The 25,261-nt window shown below is 48.7% G+C and overlaps 2 protein-coding genes across 2 annotated transcripts; both read left to right on the top strand.

Annotated features, from left to right (window-relative positions):
* Window positions 1-956: 956 nt before the first annotated feature.
* Window positions 957-15,894, top strand: LOC106593299 (H/ACA ribonucleoprotein complex non-core subunit NAF1). Its single transcript, XM_045713844.1, has 8 exons — window positions 957-1,033; window positions 1,266-1,359; window positions 3,961-4,043; window positions 7,533-7,693; window positions 8,088-8,139; window positions 11,349-11,457; window positions 15,463-15,667; window positions 15,882-15,894. Exons 4-8 carry the CDS (start codon window positions 7,632-7,634, stop codon window positions 15,892-15,894), a joined length of 441 nt encoding a protein of 146 aa, XP_045569800.1. The 5' UTR covers window positions 957-1,033; window positions 1,266-1,359; window positions 3,961-4,043; window positions 7,533-7,631.
* A 1,095-nt stretch (window positions 15,895-16,989) lies between these two features.
* On the top strand, window positions 16,990-25,140 carry LOC106596502 (phosphomannomutase 2). The gene is made up of 6 exons (XM_045713845.1): window positions 16,990-17,213; window positions 19,343-19,454; window positions 22,998-23,074; window positions 23,550-23,641; window positions 24,934-25,041; window positions 25,101-25,140. The coding sequence occupies exons 1-6, from the start codon at window positions 17,142-17,144 to the stop codon at window positions 25,123-25,125; spliced, it is 486 nt and encodes a 161-aa protein (XP_045569801.1). The 5' UTR covers window positions 16,990-17,141; the 3' UTR covers window positions 25,126-25,140.
* The last annotated feature ends 121 nt before the right edge of the window (window positions 25,141-25,261 follow it).

The raw sequence follows: 25,261 nt of genomic DNA on the forward strand, positions 1-25,261 counted from the left end.
TACCCAGCTGATTGTAGTTGTGGTATCTTTGTCCCCAGGTGTGATAGTCTCTACCCAGCTGATTGTAGTTGTGGTATCCAGGTGTGATCGTCTCTACCCAGCTGATTGTAGTTGTGGTATCCAGGTGTGATAGTCTCTACCCAGCTGATTGTAGTTGTGGTATCCAGCTGATTGTAGTTGTGGTATCCAGGTGTGATAGTCTCTAGCCAGCTGATTGTAGTTGTGGTATCCAGGTGTGATGGTCTCTACCCAGCTGATTGTAGTTGTGGTATCCAGGTGTGATAGTCTCTACCCAGCTGATTGTAGTTGTGGTGTCTTTGTCCCCAGGTGTGATCGTCTCTACCCAGCTGATTGTAGTTGTGGTGTCTTTGTCCCCAGGTGTGATCGTCTCTCAGTAACGGATGGAGGTCCAACCAGAGAGGAGACGGCCGTGGTACCGGGAGGTTCTTCGAGCTCAGCAGAGACACACGGAGAGGAAACTGGAACTTAACAACGGTCCAGCACCGAGCACCGGGAGGACAGGATGCACAGCTGAGACAGAACCTCGGGGGCTGACCTCCGTGACCTCAGACAGCCGTTTAGAGTAGCGGGAGGAGCAGAGGAGATGGAGGTTACGGAGAATCTCGACTCTGTCTCGAGCTCCGAGCTGGGAGACGGAACCACACACTAACCTCCTCCACGCCCCCCCCTGGACGTCTCCCTGGACCCTCTCAGGACCACCCCCAGGACCCCTCCCAGGACCCCCCTGGACGTCTCCCTGGACCCCTCTCAGAACCTCCACCAGGACCCTCTCAGGACCACCACCAGGACCACCCCGGGATCTCCCAGGTACTGCTGACGTTACAGGACGGTGTCCGGGACCAGCGGACGGCAGCAGCTCTCCTCCTCAGACAGTGATTCAGACTCCTCTTCCTCCGGTGTGACTCTGGCTGTTGTGTTAGGTCAGGCAGATGACGGATGATGACGAAGTGAAGGCTTCAGTCGGACGAGGAAACCCTGTTCCATCAAAACCCTGGACGAGACCCTGCCTGAGGTACCCCTGACTCTCTAACCCCTGACCTCTCTAAACCCTGGCCTCTCTCTAACCCCTGACCTTTAACCCCTGACCTCTCTCTGACCCCTGACCTCTCTCTAACCCCTGACCTCTCTCTAACCCCTGACCTCTCTCTAACCCCTGGCCTCTCTCTAACCCCTGACCTCTCTCTAACCCCTGACCTCTCTCTAACCCCTGGCCTCTCTCTAAATTTGTGTGTGTGTGTGTGTAGGAGTTGCCTGCTGTCGAGGAGTTGACGGTTGTTCTACCAGAGGAGGCGGAGATACTCCCCCTAGGATCAGTCACCAGCATCATCCAGCAGCTGGGTTAGTCCCTCCCCCTAGGATCAGTCACCATCCAATAGCTGGGTTAGTCCCTCCCCCTAGGATCAGTCACCAGCATCATCCAACAGCTGGGTTAGTCCCTCCCCCTAGGATCAGTCACCATCCAATAGCTGGGTTAGTCCCTCCCCCTAGGATCAGTCACCAGCATCATCCAGCAGCTGGGTTAGTCCCTCCCCCTAGGATCAGTCACCATCCAATAGCTGGGTTAGTCCCTCCCCCTAGGACCAGTACCATCCAATAGCTGGGTTAGTCCCTCCCCCTAGGATCAGTCACCAGCATCATCCAGCAGCTGGGTTAGTCCCTCCCCCTAGGATCAGTCACCATCCAATAGCTGGGTTAGTCCCTCCCCCCTAGGACCAGTACCATCCAATAGCTGGGTTATCCCTCCCCCTAGGACCAGTACCATCCAATAGCTGGGTTAGTCTCCCTCCCCCCTAGGACCAGTACCATCCAATAGCTGGGTTAGTCCCTCCCCCTAGGACCAGTACCATCCAATAGCTGGGTTAGTCCCTCCCCCCTAGGACCAGTACCATCCAATAGCTGGGTTAGTCCCTCCCCCCTAGGACCAGTACCATCCAATAGCTGGGGTTAGTCCCTCCCCCCTAGGACCAGTACCATCCAATAGCTGGGTTGGATTTTTGGGGGACCGATTTGTTTTGTCAAAATCAATTAGTGGTACAAAAACTGGAGTTATTTGTAACATATTACAGCGTTAATGTTTACTTTTAAATTATATTATGTGAGCTAAGTATATATTCAAGGTATATATTCAAGGTACTTAAGTATATATTCAAGGTACTTAAATACATGCAGTTTCAATTAAATGTTTCAAGGACAGAAATACTGTAGAATTCCATTCATTCCTATGGGGACATCTCCTACTGGGGAAGCCAACATGGCCGACCGGTGGCTTCAAAGCCTCTCATTGTCCAATACATAGAATCAGTAATCCAGCTCCTACTGGGGAGAGCCAACATGGCCGACCGGTGGCTTCAAAGCCTCTCAATGGTCAATACATAGAATCAGTAATCCAGCTCCTACTGGGGAGAGCCAACATGGCCGACCGGTGGCTTAAAGCCTCTCAATGGTCAATACATAGAATCAGTAATCCAGCTCCTACTGGGGAGAGCCAACATGGCCGACCGGTGGCTTCAAAGCCTCTCATGGTCAATATATGGAATCAGTAATCCATCTCCTACTGGGGAGAGCCAACATGGCCGACCGGTGGCTTCAAAGCCTCTCAATGGTCAATACATAGAATCAGTAATCCAGCTCCACTGGGGAGAGCCAACATGGCCGAGCCGGTGGCTTCAAAGCCTCTCAATGGCCAATACATAGAATCAGTAATCCAGCTCCTACTGGGGAGAGCCAACATGGCCGACCGGTGGCTTCAAAGCCTCTCATTGGTCAATACATAGAATCAGTGATCCAGGGTTGATCTACATCATTGGCTGGATCTGGTCCACCAGTCTGGTCCACCAGTCCCCTGACCTACACCCTGTCCTTCACATTACACCCTGTCCTTCACATTACACCCTGTCCTTCACATTACACCCTGCCCTTCACATTACACCCTGTCCTTCACATCACACCCTGTCCTTCACATTACACCCTGTCCTTCACATTACACCCTGTCCTTCACATTACACCCTGTCCTTCACATTACACCCTGTCCTTCACATTACACCCTGTCCTTCACATTACACCCTGTCCTTCACATTACACCCTGTCCTTCACATTACACCCTGTCCTTCACATTACACCCCTGCCCTTCACATTACACCCTGTCCTTCACATTACACCCTGCCCTTCACATTACACCCTGTCCTTCACATTACACCCTGTCCTTCACATTACACCCTGTCCTTCACATTACACCCTGTCCTTCACATTACACCCTGCCCTTCACATTACACCCTGTCCTTCACATTACACCCTGTCCTTCACATTACACCCTGTCCTTCACATTACACCCTGTCCTTCACATTACACCCTGTCCTTCACATTACACCCTGTCCTTCACATTACACCCTGTCCTTCACATTACACCCTGTCCTTCACATTACACCCTGTCCTTCACATTACACCCTGACCTTCACATTACACCCTGTCCTTCACATTACACCCTGCTCTTCACATCACACCCTGTCCTTCACATTACACCCTGGGTTTCACATTACACCCTGTCCTTCACATTACACCCCGTCCTTCACATTACACCCTGTCCTTCACATTACACCCTGTCCTTCACATTACACCCTGTCCTTCACATTACACCCCTGTCCTTCACATTACACCCTGTCCTTCACATTACACCCTGTCCTTCACATCACACCCTGTCCTTCACATCACACCCTGTCCTTCACATTACACCCTGTCCTTCACATCACACCCTGTCCTTCACATCACACCCTGTCCTTCACATTACACCCTGTCCTTCACATTACACCCTGCCCTTCACATTACACCCTGTCCTTCACATTACACCCTGTCCTTCACATTACACCCTGTCCTTCACATTACACCCTGTCCTTCACATTACACCCTGACCCCCTCTTGGTGTCTGTTGTGTTTCCTCAACAGTGATCATACAGTCATTTAAGGACACGCCCCCTCTGAAGGACGACAGCGTCATCTTCAACTCTGATAGGCTGGCCGTGGGCAAGGTAGGAGGGGCTTAGAGTCTGGGGGAGGAGTCTTCACAGTACTGGAGGTTCTTTAACCTCTCTATCTATCTCTGTGAGGTTTAATCCCTCCTCCTCCAGGTGTTTGGGTCGGTCTCCAGTCCCTTCTATGTGTTGTGAGGGTTTAATCTCTCCTCCTCCAGGTGTTTGGGTCGGTCTCCAGTCCCTTCTATGTGTTGTGAGGGTTTAATCTCTCTCCTCCTCCAGGTGTTTGGGTCGGTCTCCAGTCCCTTCTATGTGTTGTGAGGGTTTAATCTCTCTCCTCCTCCAGGTGTTTGGGTCGGTCTCCAGTCCCTTCTATGTGTTGTGAGGGTTTAATCTCTCCTCCTCCAGGTGTTTGGGCCGGTCTCCAGTCCCTTCTATGTGTTGTGAGGGTTTAATCTCTCCTCCTCCAGGTGTTTGAGGTGTTTGGGTCGGTCTCCAGTCCCTTCTATGTGTTGTGAGGGTTTAATCTCTCCTCCTCCAGGTGTTTGGGTCGGTCTCCAGTCCCTTCTATGTGTTGTGAGGGTTTAATCTCTCCTCCTCCAGGTGTTTGAGGTGTTTGGGCCGGTCTCCAGCCCCTTCTATGTGTTGTGAGGTTTAATCTCTCCTCCTCCTCCAGGTGTTTGAGGTGTTTGGGCCGGTCTCCAGTCCCTTCTATGTGTTGTGAGGGTTTAATCTCTCCTCCTCCAGGTGTTTGGGCCGGTCTCCAGTCCCTTCTATGTGTTGTGAGGTTTAATCTCTCCTCCTCCAGGTGTTTGGGCCGGTCTCCAGTCCCTTCTATGTGTTGTGAGGGTTTAATCTCTCCTCCTCCAGGTGTTTGAGGTGTTTGGGCCGGTCTCCAGTCCCTTCTATGTGTTGTGAGGGTTTAATCTCTCCTCCTCCAGGTGTTTGGGTCGGTCTCCAGTCCCTTCTATGTGTTGTGAGGGTTTAATCTCTCCTCCTCCAGGTGTTTGGGTCGGTCTCCAGTCCCTTCTATGTGTTGTGAGGTTTAATCTCTCCTCCTCCAGGTGTTTGGGTCGGTCTCCAGTCCCTTCTATGTGTTGTGAGGGTTTAATCTCTCCTCCTCCAGGTGTTTGGGTCGGTCTCCAGTCCCTTCTATGTGTTGTGAGGGTTTAATCTCTCCTCCTCCAGGTGTTTGGGTCGGTCTCCAGTCCCTTCTATGTGTTGTGAGGTTTAATCTCTCCTCCTCCTCCAGGTGTTTGAGGTGTTTGGGCCGGTCTCCAGTCCCTTCTATGTGTTGTGAGGGTTTAATCTCTCCTCCTCCAGGTGTTTGAGGTGTTTGGGTCGGTCTCCAGTCCCTTCTATGTGTTGTGAGGGTTTAATCTCTCCTCCTCCAGGTGTTTGAGGTGTTTGGGTCGGTCTCCAGACCCTTCTATGTGTTGTGAGGTTTAATCTCTCCTCCTCCAGGTGTTTGAGGTGTTTGGGCCGGTCTCAGTCCCTTCTATGTGTTGTGAGGGTTTAATCTCTCCTCCTCCAGGTGTTTGGGTCGGTCTCCAGTCCCTTCTATGTGTTGTGAGGGTTTAATCTCTCCTCCTCCAGGTGTTTGAGGTGTTTGGGCCGGTCTCCAGTCCCTTCTATGTGTTGTGAGGGTTTAATCTCTCCTCCTCCAGGTGTTTGGGTCGGTCTCCAGTCCCTTCTATGTGTTGTGAGGGTTTAATCTCTCTCCTCCTCCAGGTGTTTGGGTCGGTCTCCAGTCCCTTCTATGTGTTGTGAGGGTTTAATCTCTCCTCCTCCAGGTGTTTGAGGTGTTTGGGCCGGTCTCCAGGCCCTTCTATGTGTTGTGAGGGTTTAATCTCTCCTCCTCCAGGTGTTTGAGGTGTTTGGGCCGGTCTCCAGCCCCTTCTATGTGTTGTGAGGTTTAATCTCTCCTCCTCCAGGTGTTTGGGTCGGTCTCCAGTCCCTTCTATGTGTTGTGAGGGTTTAATCTCTCCTCCTCCAGGTGTTTGGGTCGGTCTCCAGTCCCTTCTATGTGTTGTGAGGGTTTAATCTCTCCTCCTCCAGGTGTTTGGGCCGGTCTCCAGTCCCTTCTATGTGTTGTGAGGGTTTAATCTCTCCTCCTCCTCCTCCAGGTGTTTGGGTCGGTCTCCAGTCCCTTCTATGTGTTGTGAGGTTTAATCTCTCCTCCTCCAGGTGTTTGGGCCGGTCTCCAGTCCCTTCTATGTGTTGTGAGGGTTTAATCTCTCTCCTCCTCCAGGTGTTTGAGGTGTTTGGGCCGGTCTCCAGTCCCTTCTATGTGTTGTGAGGGTTTAATCTCTCTCCTCCTCCAGGTGTTTGGGTCGGTCTCCAGTCCCTTCTATGTGTTGTGAGGGTTTAATCTCTCCTCCTCCAGGTGTTTGGGCCGGTCTCCAGTCCCTTCTATGTGTTGTGAGGGTTTAATCTCTCCTCCTCCAGGTGTTTGGGCCGGTCTCCAGTCCCTTCTATGTGTTGTGAGGGTTTAATCTCTCTCCTCCTCCAGGTGTTTGGGCCGGTCTCCAGTCCCTTCTATGTGTTGTGAGGGTTTAATCTCTCCTCCTCCAGGTGTTTGGGTCGGTCTCCAGTCCCTTCTATGTGTTGTGAGGGTTTAATCTCTCCTCCTCCAGGTGTTTGGGTGGTCTCCAGTCCCTTCTATGTGTTGTGAGGTTTAATCTCTCCTCCTCCAGGTGTTTGGGTCGGTCTCCAGTCCCTTCTATGTGTTGTGAGGGTTTAATCTCTCTCCTCCTCCAGGTGTTTGGGCCGGTCTCCAGTCCCTTCTATGTGTTGTGAGGGTTTAATCTCTCCTCCTCCAGGTGTTTGGGTCGGTCTCCAGTCCCTTCTATGTGTTGTGAGGGTTTAATCTCTCCTCCTCCAGGTGTTTGGGCCGGTCTCCAGTCCCTTCTATGTGTTGTGAGGGTTTAATCTCTCTCCTCCTCCAGGTGTTTGGGTCGGTCTCCAGTCCCTTCTATGTGTTGTGAGGTTTAATCTCTCCTCCTCCTCCAGGTGTTTGAGGTGTTTGGGTCGGTCTCCAGTCCCTTCTATGTGTTGTGAGGTTTAATCCCTCCTCCTCCAGGTGTTTGGGCCGGTCTCCAGTCCCTTCTATGTGTTGTGAGGGTTTAATCTCTCTCCTCCAGGTGTTTGGGCCGGTCTCCAGTCCCTTCTATGTGTTGTGAGGGTTTAATCTCTCCTCCTCCAGGTGTTTGAGGTGTTTGGGCCGGTCTCCAGTCCCTTCTATGTGTTGTGAGGGTTTAATCTCTCCTCCTCCAGGTGTTTGGGTCGGTCTCCAGTCCCTTCTATGTGTTGTGAGGGTTTAATCTCTCCTCCTCCTCCAGGTGTTTGAGGTGTTTGGGCCGGTCTCCAGTCCCTTCTATGTGTTGTGAGGTTTAATCTCTCTCCTCCTCCAGGTGTTTGGGTCGGTCTCCAGTCCCTTCTATGTGTTGTGAGGGTTTAATCTCTCCTCCTCCAGGTGTTTGAGGTGTTTGGGTCGGTCTCCAGTCCCTTCTATGTGTTGTGAGGGTTTAATCTCTCCTCCTCCAGGTGTTTGAGGTGTTTGGGCCGGTCTCCAGTCCCTTCTATGTGTTGAGGTTTAACTCGGAGAGCGACATCACTGAGAGAGGAGTGAAGCTGAAGGACTCCATGTTCTACGCCCCGTCGCTCACCGACTACACCCTGTACATCCTCACTGAGCAGCTACGGCGGTCAGTCCACACTGACTACACCCTGACTACACCCTGTACATCCACACTGACTACACACTGACTACACCCTGTACCTCCTCACTGACTACACCCTGACTACACCCTGTACATCCTCACTGACTACACCCTGTACCTCCTCACTGACTACACCCTGACTACACCCTGACTACACCCTGTACATCCTCACTGAGCAGCTACGACGGTCAGTCCACACTGACTACACCCGGACTACACCCTGTACATCCACACTGACTACACCCTGACTACACCCGGACTACACCCTGTACATCCACACTGACTACACCCTGACTACACCCTGTACATCCTCACTGACAAGCTACAACATGTATAATTGAAGCTCTGTGTGTGTGTGTGTGTGTGTGTGTGTGTTTAGGTTGAAAGGCTCCGACGCATCCTGGAAGAATGACCAGGAGCCTCCACCAGAGGTGATTACCCATAATGCCTTCTAAATAGTAGAGAGGATCACAGGCCCTGTCTGATTACCCATAATGCCTTCTAAATAGTAGAGGGGAGGATCACAGGCCCTGTCTGATTACCCATAATGCCTTCTAAATAGTAGAGGGGGAGGATCACAGGCCCTGTCTGATTACCCATAATGCCTTCTAAATAGTAGACAGGATCACAGGCCCTGTCTGATTACCCATAATGCCTTCTAAATAGTAGAGGGGAGGATCACAGGCCCTGTCTGATTACCCATAATGCCTTGTAAATAGTAGACAGGATCACAGGCCCTGTCTGATTACCCATAATGCCTTCTAAATAGTAGAGGGGAGGATCACAGGCCCTGTCTGATTACCCATAATGCCTTCTAAATAGTAGAGGGGAGGATCACAGGCCCTGTCTGATTACCCATAATGCCTTCTGAATAGTAGAGAGGGGAGGATCACAGGCCCTGTCTGATTACCCATAATGCCTTCTAAATAGTAGAGGGGAGGATCACAGGCCCTGTCTGATTACCCATAATGCCTTCTAAATAGTAGAGGGGAGGATCACAGGCCCTGTCTGATTACCCATAATGCCTTCTAAATAGTAGAGGGGAGGATCACAGGCCCTGTCTGATTACCCATAATGCCTTCTAAATAGTAGACAGGATCACAGGCCCTGTCTGATTACCCATAATGCCTTCTAAATAGTAGAGGGGAGGATCACAGGCCCTGTCTGATTACCCATAATGCCTTCTAAATAGTAGAGGGGAGGATCACAGGCCCTGTCTGATTACCCATAATGCCTTCTAAATAGTAGACAGGATCACAGGCCCTGTCTGATTACCCATAATGCCTTCTAAATAGTAGACAGGATCACAGGCCCTGTCTGATTACCCATAATGCCTTTTAAATAGAGGGGAGGATCACAGGCCCTGTCTGATTACCCATAATGCCTTCTAAATAGTAGAGGGGAGGATCACAGGCCCTGTCTGATTACCCATAATGCCTTCTAAATAGTAGAGGGGAGGATCACAGGCCCTGTCTGATTACCCATAATGCCTTCTAAATAGTAGAGAGGGGAGGATCACAGGCCCTGTCTGATTACCCATAATGCCTTCTAAATAGTAGAGGGGAGGATCACAGGCCCTGTCTGATTACCCATAATGCCTTCTAAATAGTAGAGAGGGGAGGATCACAGGTCCTGTCTGATTACCCATAATGCCTTCTAAATAGTAGAGAGGGGAGGATCACAGGCCCTGTCTGATTACCCATAATGCCTTCTAAATAGTAGAGAGGGGAGGATCACAGGCCCTGTCTGATTACCCATAATGCCTTCTAAATAGTAGAGGGGAGGATCACAGGCCCTGTCTGATTACCCATAATGCCTTCTAAATAGTAGAGAGGGGAGGATCACAGGCCCTGTCTGATTACCCATAATGCCTTCTAAATAGTAGAGGGGAGGATCACAGGCCCTGTCTGATTACCCATAATGCCTTCTAAATAGTAGAGGGGAGGATCACAGGCCCTGTCTGATTACCCATAATGCCTTCTAAATCGTAGAGGGGAGGATCACAGGCCCTGTCTGATTACCCATAATGCCTTCTAAATAGTAGACAGGATCACAGGCCCTGTCTGATTACCCATAATGCCTTCTAAATAGTAGAGAGAGGAGGATCACAGGCCCTGTCTGATTACCCATAATGCCTTCTAAATAGTAGAGAGAGGAGGATCACAGGCCCTGTCTGATTACCCATAATGCCTTCTAAATAGTAGAGGGGAGGATCACAGGCCCTGTCTGATTACCCATAATGCCTTCTAAATAGTAGAGGGGAGGATCACAGGCCCTGTCTGATTACCCATAATGCCTTCTAAATAGTAGAGGGGAGGATCACAGGCCCTGTCTGATTACCCATAATGCCTTCTAAATAGTAGAGGGGAGGATCACAGGCCCTGTCTGATTACCCATAATGCCTTCTAAATAGTAGAGGGGAGGATCACAGGCCCTGTCTGATTACCCATAATGCCTTCTAAATAGTAGAGGGGAGGATCACAGGCCCTGTCTGATTACCCATAATGCCTTCTAAATAGTAGAGGGGAGGATCACAGGTCCTGTCTGATTACCCATAATGCCTTCTAAATAGTAGAGGGGAGGATCACAGTTCCTGTCTGATTACCCATAATGCCTTCTAAATAGTAGAGAGGGGAGGATCACAGGCCCTGTCTGATTACCCATAATGCCTTCTAAATAGTAGAGGGGAGGATCACAGGCCCTGTCTGATTACCCATAATGCCTTCTAAATAGTAGAGTGGAGGATCACAGGCCCTGTCTGATTACCCATAATGCCTTCTAAATAGTAGAGATGAGGATCACAGGCCCTGTCTGATTACCCATAATGCCTTCTAAATAGTAGAGGGGAGGATCACAGGTCCTGTCTGATTACCCATAATGCCTTCTAAATAGTAGAGGGGAGGATCACAGGCCCTGTCTGATTACCCATAATGCCTTCTAAATAGTAGAGAGGGGAGGATCACAGGCCCTGTCTGATTACCCATAATGCCTTCTAAATAGTAGAGAGGAGGATCACAGGCCCTGTCTGATTACCCATAATGCCTTCTAAATAGTAGAGGGGAGGATCACAGGCCCTGTCTGATTACCCATAATGCCTTCTAAATAGTAGAGGGGAGGATCACAGGCCCTGTCTGATTACCCATAATGCCTTCTAAATAGTAGAGGGGAGGATCACAGGCCCTGTCTGATTACCCATAATGCCTTCTAAATAGTAGAGGGGAGGATCACAGGCCCTGTCTGATTACCCATAATGCCTTCTAAATAGTAGAGAGGGGAGGATCACAGGCCCTGTCTGATTACCCATAATGCCTTCTAAATAGTAGAGAGGGAGGATCACAGGCCCTGTCTGATTACCCATAATGCCTTCTAAATAGTAGAGGGGAGGATCACAGGTCCTGTCTGATTACCCATAATGCCTTCTAAATAGTAGAGGGGGAGGATCACAGGTCCTGTCTGATTACCCATAATGCCTTCTAAATAGTAGAGGGGAGGATCACAGGCCCTGTCTGATTACCCATAATGCCCTATTGAGGAAGAGACTGGTCTTTATCTGGTAGAATTCACTGAACTCCTCTCTCCTCTGTCCTGTCCTCTCTCGTCTCTTCTCTGTCCTGTCTCCTCTCGTCTCTCCTGTCTCCAGGCGTTGGACTTCAGTGATGATGAGGCAGAACAGAAGATGAAAAGGAGGAAGAAGGGGAATGTCCAGAAGAGTGAGAGAGAAAGAGGACAGAGAGCTGATCCTCAACCAGGTCAGACACTCAACACAGACTGGTTCTGGTCCACTCACCACTGGTTCTGGTCCACTCAACACTGGTTCTGGTCCACTCAACACACACTGGTTCTGGTCCACTCAACTATCGTAGATGGATTAGACCCTATCGTAGACGGATTAGACCCTATGGATTAGACCCTATCGTAGACGGATTAGACCCTATCGTAGATGGATTAGACCCTATCGTAGCTGGATTAGACCCTATCGTAGCTGGATTAGACCCTATCGTAGCTGGATTAGACCCTATCGTAGACGGATTAGACCCTATCGTAGACGGATTAGACCCTATCGTAGACGGATTAGACCCTATCGTAGCTGGATTAGACCCTATCGTAGCTGGATTAGACCCTATCGTAGCTGGATTAGACCCTATCGTAGACGGATTAGACCCTATCGTAGACGGATTAGACCCTATGGATTAGACCCTATCGTAGATGGATTAGACCCTATCGTAGCTGGATTTTACCCTATGGATTAGACCCTATCGTAGACGGATTAGACCCTATGGATTAGACCCTATCGTAGATGGATTAGACCCTATCGTAGATGGATTAGACCCTATCGTAGATGGATTAGACCCTATGGATTAGACCCTATCGTAGCTGGATTAGACCCTATCGTAGCTGGATTAGACCCTATCGTAGCTGGATTAGACCCTATCGTAGCTGGATTAGACCCTATCGTAGCTGGATTAGACCCTATCGTAGCTGGATTAGACCCTATCGTAGCTGGATTAGACCCTATGGATTAGACCCTATCGTAGACGGTTGGACCCATGGATTAGACCCTATCGTAGATGGATTAGACCCTATCGTAGATGGATTAGACCCTATCGTGAGCGGATTAGACCCTATGGATTAGACCCTATCGTAGATGGATTAGACCCTATCGTAGATGGATTAGACCCTATCGTAGATGGATTAGACCCTATCGTAGACGGATTAGACCCTATCGTAGACGGATTAGACCCTATCGTAGACGGATTAGACCCTATCGTAGTTGGATTAGACCCTATCGTAGCTGGATTAGACCCTATCGTAGCTGGATTAGACCCTATCGTAGCTGGATTAGACCCTATCGTAGCTGGATTAGACCCTATGGATTAGACCCTATCGTAGATGGATTAGACCCTATCGTAGCTGGATTAGACCCTATCGTAGATGGATTAGACCCTATGGATTAGACCCTATCGTAGCTGGATTAGACCCTATCGTAGCTGGATTAGACCCTATCGTAGCTGGATTAGACCCTATCGTAGCTGGATTAGACCCTATCGTAGCTGGATTAGACCCTATCGTAGCTGGATTAGACCCTATCGTAGCTGGATTAGACCCTATCGTAGCTGGATTAGACCCTATCGTAGCTTGATTAGACCCTATCGTAGACGGATTAGACCCTATCGTAGACGGATTATGACCCTATCGTAGACGGATTAGACCCTATCGTAGACGGATTAGACCCTATGGATTAGACCCTATCTTAGACGGATTAGACCCTATCTTGAGCCGGATTAGACCCTATCGTAGACGGATTAGACCCTATCGTAGACGGATTAGACCCTATCGTAGACGGATTAGACCCTATCGTAGACGGATTAGACCCTATCGTAGACTGATTAGACCCTATGGATTAGACCCTATCGTAGCTGGATTAGACCCTATCGTAGCTGGATTAGACCCTATCGTAGATGGATTAGACCCTATGGATTAGACCCTATCGTAGACGGATTAGACCCTATCGGAGCTGGATTAGACCCTATCGTAGCTGGATTAGACCCTATCGTAGCTGGATTAGACCCTATCGTAGACGGATTAGACCCTTTCGTAGACGGATTAGACCCTATCGTGACGGATTAGACCCTATCGTAGACGGATTAGACCCTATCGTAGACGGATTAGACCCTATCGTAGACGGATTAGACCCTATCGTAGCTGGATTAGACCCTATCGTAGAGGGATTAGACCCTATCGTAGCTGGATTAGACCCTATCGTAGATGGATCAGACCCTATGGATTAGACCCTATCGTAGACCTATGGATTAGACCCTATGGATTAGACCCTATCGTAGATGGATTAGACCCTATCGTAGATGGATTAGACCCTATCGTAGATGGATTAGACCCTATCGTAGACGGATTAGACCCTATGGATTAGACCCTATCGTAGACGGATTAGACCCTATGGATTAGACCCTATCGTAGATGGATTAGACCTGGATTAGACCCTATCGTAGCTGGATTAGACCCTATCGTAGCTGGATTAGACCCTATCGTAGCTGGATTAGACCCTATCGTAGACGGATTAGACCCTATCGTAGACGGATTAGACCCTATCGTAGACGGATTAGACCCTATCGTAGACGGATTAGACCCTATCGTAGACGGATTAGACCCTATCGTAGACGGATTAGACCCTATGGATTAGACCCTATCGTAGACGGATTAGACCCTATCGTAGACGGATTAGACCCTATCGTAGACGGATTAGACCCTATCGTAGACGGATTAGACCCTATCGTAGACGGATTAGACCCTATCGTAGACGGATTAGACCCTATCGTAGACGGATTAGACCCTATCGTAGACGGATTAGACCCTATCGTAGACGGATTAGACCCTATCGTAGACTGATTAGACCCTATGGATTAGACCCTATCGTAGCTGGATTAGACCCTATCGTAGCTGGATTAGACCCTATCGTAGATGGATTAGACCCTATGGATTAGACCCTATCGTAGACGGATTAGACCCTATCGGAGCTGGATTAGACCCTATCGTAGCTGGATTAGACCCTATCGTAGCTGGATTAGACCCTATCGTAGACGGATTAGACCCTTTCGTAGACGGATTAGACCCTATCGTAGACGGATTAGACCCTATCGTAGACGGATTAGACCCTATCGTAGACGGATTAGACCCTATCGTAGCTGGATTAGACCCTATCGTAGAGGGATTAGACCCTATCGTAGCTGGATTAGACCCTATCGTAGATGGATCAGACCCTATGGATTAGACCCTATCGTAGACGGATTAGACCCTATGGATTAGACCCTATGGATTAGACCCTATCGTAGATGGATTAGACCCTATCGTAGATGGATTAGACCCTATCGTAGACGGATTAGACCCTATGGATTAGACCCTATCGTAGACGGATTAGACCCTATGGATTAGACCCTATCGTAGATGGATTAGACCTGGATTAGACCCTATCGTAGCTGGATTAGACCCTATCGTAGCTGGATTAGACCCTATCGTAGCTGGATTAGACCCTATCGTAGACGGATTAGACCCTATCGTAGCGGATTAGACCCTATACGTGACGGATTAGACCCTATCGTAGACGGATTTAAGGTGAGCATTTTGTGCAATAAATACATTTATTTTTTTAATGTTCTGAACAAATATCCGAGGAGAAAAGCAAGCATGGATTTTGAGGAATGTAAAATAGAGCAGATGAGGAGGAGGAGAGAGCACAGTGATGAAGAATCAGTACATTTTACATGACATTTCAGTCATTTAGCAGACGCTCCTATCCAGAGCGATTTACAGTAGAGGGAATACATTTAATTACATTTTTTAAATACTGTGGTGGTTGTTGGCTGTATATAATTTGAGCTTTAACCCCTCTCTCTGTGTGTGTGTGTGTGTGTGTGTGTGTGTGTGTGTGTGTGTGTCTCTGTGTGTGTGTGTGTGTCTCTGTGTGTGTGTGTGTGTGTGTGTCTCTGTGTGTGTGTGTGTGTCTCTGTGTGTGTGTGTGTGTGTCTCTGTGTGTGTGTGTCTCTGTGTGTGTGTGTGTCTCTGTGTGTGTGTGTGTGTGTGTGTGTGTGTCTCTGTGTGTGTGTGTGTGTCTCTGTGTGTGTGTGTGTGTGTGTCTCTGTGTGTGTGTGTGTGTGTGTGTGTCTCTGTGTGTGTGTCTCTGTGTGTGTGTGTGTCTCTGTGTGTGTGTGTGTGTGTGTGCCCTCATTGTCTTTCTCTTCCAGACAGAGATTCCGTCACCAGACCGCAGATGTCCCAGAGGCCTTTGCAACAGAGTCGTCCACCCCGCCGTGACAACTGGGGTCCCCCACCCCGACACGAAGGGGCTCCATTCTACCCACACCAGCCCCACTACCCCTACCCTCCCCCTACCAGCCCCAGTCCTTCCCTCTCTACCCTCCCCCTCCTCCCCCACATGTCCTTCCCCTGGTCTCCTCCCCTCTCACCCCTACCACAACCTCCCCTTCTCTCACCTCCCCCTCCTCCCCCACCGCCCACTGGCCCTTATCCTCCTCAGTGAGGACACACACACACACACACACACCACTAGTGACTGTACACCTCTCCTCCTACACACTCATCAACGTTGTTTGACCTAAATCAACACATTAAAAGTCTATTTTTACTGTCTGCGTTTTAATAGTTTCTGTCCTTAAATTCCCTGCTAGTAGAGACTGTTATAGTGATGATAACACTATATATATAATCCCTGACCCTGTTCTGGTCCATATCCTCATCATGTACCCTCCCCTGACCCTGTTCTGGTCCATAACCTCATCATGGACCCTCCTCCTGACCCTGTTCTGGTCCATATCCTCATCATGGACCCTCCCCTGACCCTGTTCTGGTCCATAACCTCATCATGGACCCTCCTCCTGACCCTGTTCTGGTCCATATCCTCATCATGGACCCTCCTCCTGACCCTGTTCTGGTCCATATCCTCATCATGGACCCTCCTCCTGACCCTGTTCTGGTCCATAACCTCATCATGGACCCTCCTCCCTGACCCTGTTCTGGTCCATAACCTCATCATGGACCCTCCTCCCCTGACCCTGTTCTGGTCCATATCCTCATTATGTACCCTCCTCCTGACCCTGTTCTGGTCCATATCCTCATCATGGACCCTCCTCCTGACCCTGTTCTGGTCCATAACCTCATCATGGACCCTCCCATGACCCTGTTCTGGTCCATATCCTCATCATGTACCCTCCTCCTGACCCTGTTCTGGTCCATATCCTCATCATGGACCCTCCTCCTGACCCTGTTCTGGTCCATATCCTCATCATGGACCCTCCTCCTGACCCTGTTCTGGTCCATATCCTCATCATGGACCCTCCTCCTGACCCTGTTCTGGTCCATATCCTCATCATGGACCCTCCTCCTGACCCTGTTCTGGTCCATATCCTCATCATGGACCCTCCTCCTGACCCTGTTCTGGTCCATAACCTCATGGACCCTCCTCTCTGAGGGCTGTATTTGTATGTATTATGGATCCCCATTAGTATCTGGTTTAAATAAAATACTAATTGGTGCAAAACCTTTATGAAACTGGTAAACAGCTCAATTCAGCTGGACTCTGGTGACAAATAAACTATTAAATTCTCTGCTGGTTAATAATTCAGTATTTAATGGTGAGGCTGACCACCAAATATTGGGCGTCCCAGTATATAATATATATAATTATATAATATAATAATATAATGTTACGTTCCGAACGTTACAAAGCCACGCCCACAGTGCGCTGTGATTGGACAAAGGGACTGCACTTACTTCCGTATACACAGAGCACAGATGACGTTGCAGTCCGTCCACTATTCTCTTCCGCCTTCCACATCGGCTGGATCTAACGAAACCTCCAACACCGACTGGCCTCATTTACCAACGCATTTACTACGGACAAAAGATGGGTGAAGCTGTCGACACCACGACGCTGTGTCTCTTCGACGTGGACGGGACGCTGACTGCCGCTCGACAGGTCGGTAGACGGTACTGCTAACGGTTTAGCTATGTTAGTTCACACTCCAGACAGTAGAGAGAGAGAGAGAGCTATGTTAGTTCACACTCCAGACAGTAGAGAGAGAGAGTGCTGTGGTTTAGCTATGTTAGTTCACACTCCAGACAGTAGAGAGAGAGAGAGAGAGAGAGAGCTATGTTAGTTCACACTCCAGACAGTAGAGAGAGAGAGAGCTGTGGTTTAGCTATGTTAGTTCACACTCCAGACAGTAGAGAGAGAGAGTGCTGTGGTTTAGCTATGTTAGTTCACACTCCAGACAGTAGAGTAGAGAGAGAGAGCTATGGTTTAGCTATGTTAGTTCACACTCCAGACAGTAGAGAGAGAGAGAGAGAGAGCTATGGTTTAGCTATGTTAGTTCACACTCCAGACAGTAGAGAGAGAGAGAGCTATGGTTTAGCCATGTTAGTTCACACTCCAGACAGTAGAGAGAGAGAGCTGTGGTTTAGCTATGTTAGTTCACACTCCAGACAGTAGAGAGAGAGAGTGCTATGGTTTAGCTATGTTAGTTCACACTCCAGACAGTAGAGAGAGAGAGAGAGTGCTGTGGTTTAGCCATGTTAGTTCACACTCCAGACAGTAGAGAGAGAGAGAGAGAGAGAGAGCTGTGGTTTAGCCATGTTAGTTCACACTCCAGACAGTGAGAGAGAGAGAGAGAGAGAGAGAGAGTGCTGTGGTTTAGCCATGTTAGTTCACACTCCAGACAGTAGAGAGAGAGAGAGTGAGAGAGAGAGAGAGAGAGTGCTGTGGTTTAGCCATGTTAGTTCACACTCCAGACAGTAGAGAGAGAGAGAGAGAGAGAGAGAGTGCTGTGGTTTAGCTATGTTAGTTCACACTCCAGACAGTAGAGAGAGAGAGAGAGCTATGTTAGTTCACACTCCAGACAGTAGAGAGAGAGAGAGAGAGAGTGCTATGGTTTAGCTGTGTTAGTTCACACTCCAGACAGGAGAGAGAGAGAGAGAGAGAGAGAGAGAGAGTGCTGTGGTTTAGCTATGTTAGTTCACACTCCAGACAGTAGAGAGAGAGAGCTGTGGTTTAGCTATGTTAGTTCACACTCCAGACAGTAGAGAGAGAGAGAGTGCTGTGGTTTAGCTATGTTAGTTCACACTCCAGACAGTAGAGAGAGAGAGAGAGAGTGCTGTGGTTTAGCCATGTTAGTTCACACTCCAGACAGTAGAGAGAGAGAGAGTGAGCTGTGGTTTAGCTATGTTAGTTCACACTCCAGACAGTAGAGAGAGAGAGAGTGCTGTGGTTTAGCCATGTTAGTTCACACTCCAGACAGTAGAGAGAGAGAGAGAGAGAGAGTGCTGTGGTTTAGCCATGTTAGTTCACACTCCAGACAGTAGAGAGAGAGAGAGAGTGCTGTGGTTTAGCCATGTTAGTTCACACTCCAGACAGTAGAGAGAGAGAGAGAGAGAGAGAGTGCTGTGGTTTAGCTATGTTAGTTCACACTCCAGACAGTAGAGAGAGAGAGAGAGAGAGCTATGGTTTAGCTATGTTAGTTCACACTCCAGACAGTAGAGAGAGAGAGAGTGCTGTGGTTTAGCTATGTTAGTTCACACTCCAGACAGTAGAGAGAGAGAGAGAGAGCTATGGTTTAGCTATGTTAGTTCACACTCCAGACAGTAGAGAGAGAGAGAGAGTGCTGTGGTTTAGCCATGTTAGTTCACACTCCAGACAGTAGAGAGAGAGAGAGAGAGAGAGAGAGAGAGAGAGAGAGAGAGCTATGGTTTAGCTATGTTAGTTCACACTCCAGACAGTAGAGAGAGAGAGAGTGCTGTGGTTTAGCCATGTTAGTTCACACTCCAGACAGTAGAGAGAGAGAGAGAGAGAGAGCTATGGTTTAGCTATGTTAGTTCACACTCCAGACAGTAGAGAGAGAGAGAGCTATGGTTTAGCCATGTTAGAATGATATCTACTGTATCCGTTGTAGAGGCAGGACTGTGTGATTGACTGACTGGTTGTTGTAGCACCGTGTACTGGCGTGTATTAACATGTACTGGCGTGTACTAACGTGTACTGGCGTGTATTAACATGTACTGGCGTGTACTAACGTGTACTGGCGTGTACTAACGTGTGCTGGCGTGTTTCAGAGGGTGACTCCCGGGATGGAGGACTTCCTGCAGCGTCTGCGGCGGCGTGTTAGAGTCGGCGTGGTGGGGGGGTCGGACTATATCAAGATCAAAGAACAACTGGGAGACGATGGTGAGTTTCTGGGAGGAGGGAGGGAGGGGAGGGAGGGGGGACGATGGTGAGTTTCTGGGAGGGAGGGAGGGGAGGGAGGGAGGGGGACGACGACGATGGTGAGTTTCTGGGAGGAGGGAGGGAGGGGAGGGGAGGGAACGATGGTGGAGTTTCTGGGAGGGAGGGAGGGGAGGGAGGGAGGGGGGGACGACGATGGTGAGTTTCTGGGAGGAGGGAGGGAGGGAGGGAGGGAGGGGGAGGGGAGGGAGGGGGACGATGGTGAGTTTCTGGGAGGAGGGAGGGAGGGGAGGGGGAGGGGGGGAGACGATGGTGAGTTTCTGGGAGGAGGGGGGGGAGGGAGGGAGGATGGGAGACGATGGTGAGTGTCTGTGTGTCTGTTGCAATTATAAACTGGTTACCAACATGCATAGAACAGTAACCAATAATGTTTTTCCTCATTCCTGTGGTATATTGTAGAGATGTAGGACACAGTTCTGCTCCCTAAATTCCCTTCCCCCCCCGTGTCTCACTCAATTGCGTTCCGACCGGTCCCTCTACACACGCGTGCTGAGTATAGAAATAAAAGCCTATAATTACAGGAATAAAAGCCTATAAAAACAGAAATAAAAGGCTATAAAAACAGAAATAAAAGCCTATAAAAACAGAAATAAAAGCCTATAAAAACAGGAATAAAAGCCTATAAAAACAGAAATAAAAGCCTATAATTACAGGAATAAAAGCCTATAAAAACAGAAATAAAAGCCTATAAAAACAGAAATAAAAGCCTATAATTACAGAAATAAAAGCCTATAATTACAGGAATAAAAGCCTATAAAAACAGAAATAAAAGCCTATAAATACAGAAATAAATAAAAGCCTATAAAAACAGAAATAAAAGGCTATAAATACAGGAATAAAAGGCTATAAATACAGGAATAAAAGCCTATAATTACAGATCTGATGGGATACACAAGCTACATTCCTTGCCAAATGACAACAGTTTTTCACAAATTCAAAATGGACTAAACTTTGCTTTTTGGTCTTACTTAAGGGTTAGGCATAAGGTTAGCAGTGTGGTTAAGGTTAGGGTTAAGGTTAGGGTTAAAATCGTATTTTAAGAAGATGCATTGTAGAAACAGGCTTTACGACTTTGTGGCCGCGGTACCTAGTGAAAACCCTACTTTGTGAACTACTAGTGGCGTTAGAAGGGCTTAGTCCAGGTTATAACCCCCCTAAACACAGACAGGTTCCACACTGAAAATATACAAAAACATTAGTTTGATAAAGACGTATTTTAATCCGAATCATTAAGCCTCAGGTTGGAGTCATTAAAACGAGTTTTTCCACCACAACACAAATTTCTTGTTAACAAACTATAGTTTTGGCAAGTCGGTTGGGACATCTACTTTGTGCACGACACAAGTTATTTTTCTAACAATTGTTTACAGACAGATTATTTCACTTATAATTCACTGTATCACAATTCCAGTGGGTCAGAAGTTTACATACACTAAGTTGACTGGTGCCTTTAAACAGCTTGGAAAATTCCAGAAAATTATGTCATGGTTTTAGAAGCTTCTGATAGGCTAATTGACATCATTTGAGTCAATTGGAGGTGTACCTGTGGATGTATTTCAAGGTCTACCTTCAAACTCAGTGCCTCTTTGCTTGACTTCATAGGAAAATCAAAAGAAATCATCGAAGACCTCAGAAAAAAGATTGTTTTACTAGGATTAAATGTCAGGAATTGTGAAAAACTGAGTCTAAATGTATTTGTCTAAGGTGTATATAAACTTCCGACTTCAACTGTATTATGCAATGTTGTGTGCTGTTGGCATATAGATAAATAAGCACATGGTTTTTCCAGCCTTGTGTTATAAAAATAGGATTTATTCCATTGGAGAACCAGCAAAAAGAATAATGCAGTACTGGAACAGTCCAAGGTCCAATCCCTATCCCAAACCCTATCCCAAACCCTATCCCTAACCCTATCCCAAACCCTATCCCAAACCCTATCCCAATCCCTAACCCAATCCCTAACCCAAACCCTATCCCAAACCCTATCCCAAACCCTATCCCAAACCCTATCCCAAACCCTAACCCTATCCCTATCCCAATCCCTATCCCAAACCCTATCCCAAACCCTATCCCAATCCCTATCCCAAACCCTATCCCAAACCCTATCCCTATCCCAAACCCTATCCCAAACCCTATCCCTATCCCAAACCCTATCCCTATCCCAAACCCTATCCCTATCCCAATCCCTATCCCAATCCCTATCCCAAACCCTATCCCAAACCCTATCCCAAACCCTATCCCAAACCCTATCCCAAACCCTATCCCTATCCCAATCCCTATCCCAATCCCTATCCCAATCCCTATCCCAATCCCTATCCCTATCCCAAACCCTATCCCAATCCCAATCCCAAACCCAATCCCAATCCCAAACCCTATCCCAAACCCTATCCCAAACCCTATCCCAATCCCTATCCCAAACCCTATCCCTATCCCAAACCCTATCCCTATCCCAAACCCTATCCCAATCCCTATCCCAAACCCTATCCCAATCCCAATCCCAATCCCTAGTATGTTGTCTGATATACTGTAAACACGGCTGGAATGCTGTTAAACTAGCCAGTTCACTCCACCAATCAGGCCTTTATGGTAGCGTGGCCAGACGGAAGCCACTCCTCAGTAAAAGGCACATGACAGCCCGCTTGGAGTTTGCCAAAAGGCATCTAAAGACTCTCAGACCATGAGAAACGAGATTCTCTGGTCTGATGAGATCAAGATTGAACTCTTTGGTCTGAATGCCAAGTGTCACGTCTGGAGGAAACCTGGCATCATCCCTACGGTGAAGCATGGTGGTGGCAGCATCATGCTGTGGGGAGGTTTTTCAGCGGCAGGGACTGGGAGACTAGTCAGGATCGAGGGAAAGATGAACGGAGTGAAGTACAGAGAGATCCTTGATGAAAACCTGCTCAGGACCTCAGACTGGGGGCGAAGGTTCACCTTCCAACAGGACAACGACCCTAAACACACAGCCAAGACAACGCAGGAGCGGCTTCGGGACAAGCCTCTGAATGTCCTTGAGTGGCCCAGCCAGAGCCCGGACTTGAACCCGATCGAACATCACCATTTTTAGAATGAGGCTGTAACACAACAAAATGTGGAAGAAGTCAAAGACCCTGAACACACGACTGGAATGCTGTTTCAGCCGTCAGGACCCAAACTAACCAGTTTATCATTAATATAAATTAATATAATATATATTCTGCTGATCAACGAATAACATCTCACTATGGAATCAAGATCAGTGTGTGTAGTGTGTGTAGTGTGTGTGTGTGTGTGTGTAGTGTGTGTAGTGTGTGTGTAGTGTGTGTGTGTGTGTCAACTGATCCGTCAGGTTGTATTTAGCTGCTCTGACCTTCTCAGCTGTTCTCTGTAAAGGTCGTGACGCACACACACACACACACACGCATACACACACACACACACACACACACACACACACACACACACACACACACACAGTGTACTAATGTATGTGTTTGTGTGTGGTAGTGGTAGAGAAGGTGGACTATCTGTTTGCTGAGAACGGATTGGTGGCCTATCAGAATGGACAGCTGGTAGCAGTACAGGTAAGACTCTGACCTTTAACCTTTGATGCTCCCATGTGGTTTATTCACCAAGATGGACACGTTGTAGTCATTGGTTGTTTCAGAGTATCCAGGGCTGTGATTGGTTGTTTCAGAGTATCCAGGGCTGTGATTGGTTGTTTCAGAGTATCCAGGGCTGTGATTGGTTGTTTCAGAGTATCCAGGGCTGTGATTGGTTGTTTCAGAGTATCCAGGGCTGTGATTGGTTGTTTCAGAGTATCCAGGGCTGTGATTGGTTGTTTCAGAGTATCCAGGGCTGTGATTGGTTGTTTCCAGAGTATCCAGGGCTGTGATTGGTTGTTTCAGAAGTATCCAGGGCTGTGATTGGTTGTTTCAGAGTATCCAGGGCTGTGATTGGTTGTTTCGGAGTATCCAGGGCTGTGATTGGTTGTTTCGGAGTATCCAGGGCTGTGATTGGTTGTTTCAGAGTATCCAGGGCTGTGATTGGTTGTTTCAGAGTATCCAGGCGTACATGGGGGAGGATCTTCTTCAAGACTTCATCAACTTCTGTCTCAACTACCTGTCCAAGATTACACTACCCAGGAAGAGGTAAACTCTCTCTCTCTCTCCCCCCATCTCTCACACACTCACCCCATCTCTCTCTCTCTCTCTCTCTCTCTCACACACACCCCATCTCTCACTCTCTCTCCCCATCTCTCTCTCTCGCTCTCTCACCCCATCTCTCTCTCACACACTCACCCCATCTCTCTCTCTCACACACACCCCATCTCTCTCTCTCTCTCCCCATCTCTCTCTCTCTCTCCCCATCTCTCTCTCTCTCACCCCATCTCGCTCTCTCACCCCATCTCGCTCTCTCACCCCATCTCGCTCTCTCACACTCACCCCATCTCTCTCTCACACTCACCCCATCTCTCTCTCTCTCTCTACACACTCACCCCATCTCTCTCACACCACTCCCCATTTCTCTCTCTCTCTCTCTCTCTCCCCCATTTCTCTCTCTCTCTCTCTCTCCCCCATTTCTCTCTCTCTCTCTCTCTCCCCCATTTCTCTCTCTCTCTCTCTCCCCATTTCTCTCTCTCTCTCTCCCCATTTCTCTCTCTCTCTCTCTCTCTCTCCCCCATTTCTCTCTCTCTCTCCTTCCCCCCATTTCTCTCTCCCCCATTTCTCTCTCCCCCATTTCTCTCTCTCCCATTTCTCTCTCTCTCCCCATTTCCCTCTCTCTCTCTCCCTCTCTCTCTCCCCATTTCTCTCTCTCTCCTCTCTCTCTCTCCCCATTTCTCTCTCTCTCCCCATCTCGCTCTCTCTCCCCATCTCGCTCTCTCACCCCATCTTCGCTCTCTCTCTCTCTCTCTCTCTCTCTCCCCCCCATTTCTCGCTCTCTCTCTCCCCCATTTCTCTCTCTCTCTCCCCCATTTCTCTCTCTCTCTCTCCCCATTTCTCTCTCTCTCTCTCCCCATTTTCTCTCTCTCTCCCCCATTTCTCTCTCTCTCTCCCCCCATTTCTCTCTCTCTCCCCCATCTCTCTCTCTCTCTCTCTCCCCCATTTCTCTCTCTCTCTCTCTCTCTCTCTCTCTCCCCATTTCTCTCTCTCTCTCCCATCTCTCTCTCTCTCCCCATTTCTCTCTCTCTCCCATCTCTCTCTCTCTCTCTCTCTCTCCCCATCTCTCTCTCTCTCTCTCTCCCCACCATCTCTCCCCCATCTCTCTCTCTCCCCATTTCTCTCTCTCTCTCTCTCTCCCCCCATCTCTCTCTCTCTCTCTCTCTCTCTCCCCACCATCTCTCCCCCATCTCTCTCTCTCTCCCCATTTCTCTCTCTCTCTCTCTCTCCCCCACTCTCTCTCTCTCTCTCTCTCCCTCCCCCATCTCTCTCTCTCTCCTCAGGGGGACCTTTATAGAGTTCCGTAATGGGATGTTGAACGTGTCCCCTGTGGGGCGGAGCTGCAGTCAGGAGGAGAGACTGGAGTTCTACCAGCTGGACCAGGTACGGAGGGATGATGTCTGTCTGGAGTCGTTAGGTTGGAGTTCTACCAGCTGGACCAGGTACGGAGGGATGATGTCTGTCTGGGTCGTTAGGTTGGAGTTCTACCAGCTGGACCAGGTACGGAGGGATGATGTCTGTCTGGAGTCGTTAGGTTGGAGTTCTACCAGCTGGACCAGGTACGGAGGGATGATGTCTGTCTGGGTCGTTAGGTTGGAGTTCTACCAGCTG

This window comes from Salmo salar, unplaced genomic scaffold, assembly GCF_905237065.1.
Source record: "Salmo salar unplaced genomic scaffold, Ssal_v3.1, whole genome shotgun sequence".
Classification (NCBI taxonomy): Eukaryota; Metazoa; Chordata; class Actinopteri; order Salmoniformes; family Salmonidae; genus Salmo; species Salmo salar.

Bases quoted from the DNA above. Each gene is read 5' to 3' on its own strand.
- LOC106596502 (XM_045713845.1), top strand. From the start codon at position 17,142: ATGGGTGAAGCTGTCGACACCACGACGCTGTGTCTCTTCGACGTGGAC. The intron at 19,455-22,997 runs GTGAGTTTCTGG...TGTGTGTGGTAG, and splicing joins AGAACAACTGGGAGACGATG to TGGTAGAGAAGGTGGACTAT. The intron at 25,042-25,100 runs GGATGATGTCTG...CCAGGTACGGAG, and splicing joins CAGCTGGACCAGGTACGGAG to GGATGATGTCTGTCTGGGTC.
- LOC106593299 (XM_045713844.1), top strand. From the start codon at position 7,632: ATGTTCTACGCCCCGTCGCTCACCGACTACACCCTGTACATCCTCACT. The intron at 7,694-8,087 runs GTCAGTCCACAC...GTGTGTGTTTAG, and splicing joins CTCACTGAGCAGCTACGGCG to GTTGAAAGGCTCCGACGCAT. The intron at 11,458-15,462 runs GTCAGACACTCA...TTTCTCTTCCAG, and splicing joins GAGAGCTGATCCTCAACCAG to ACAGAGATTCCGTCACCAGA.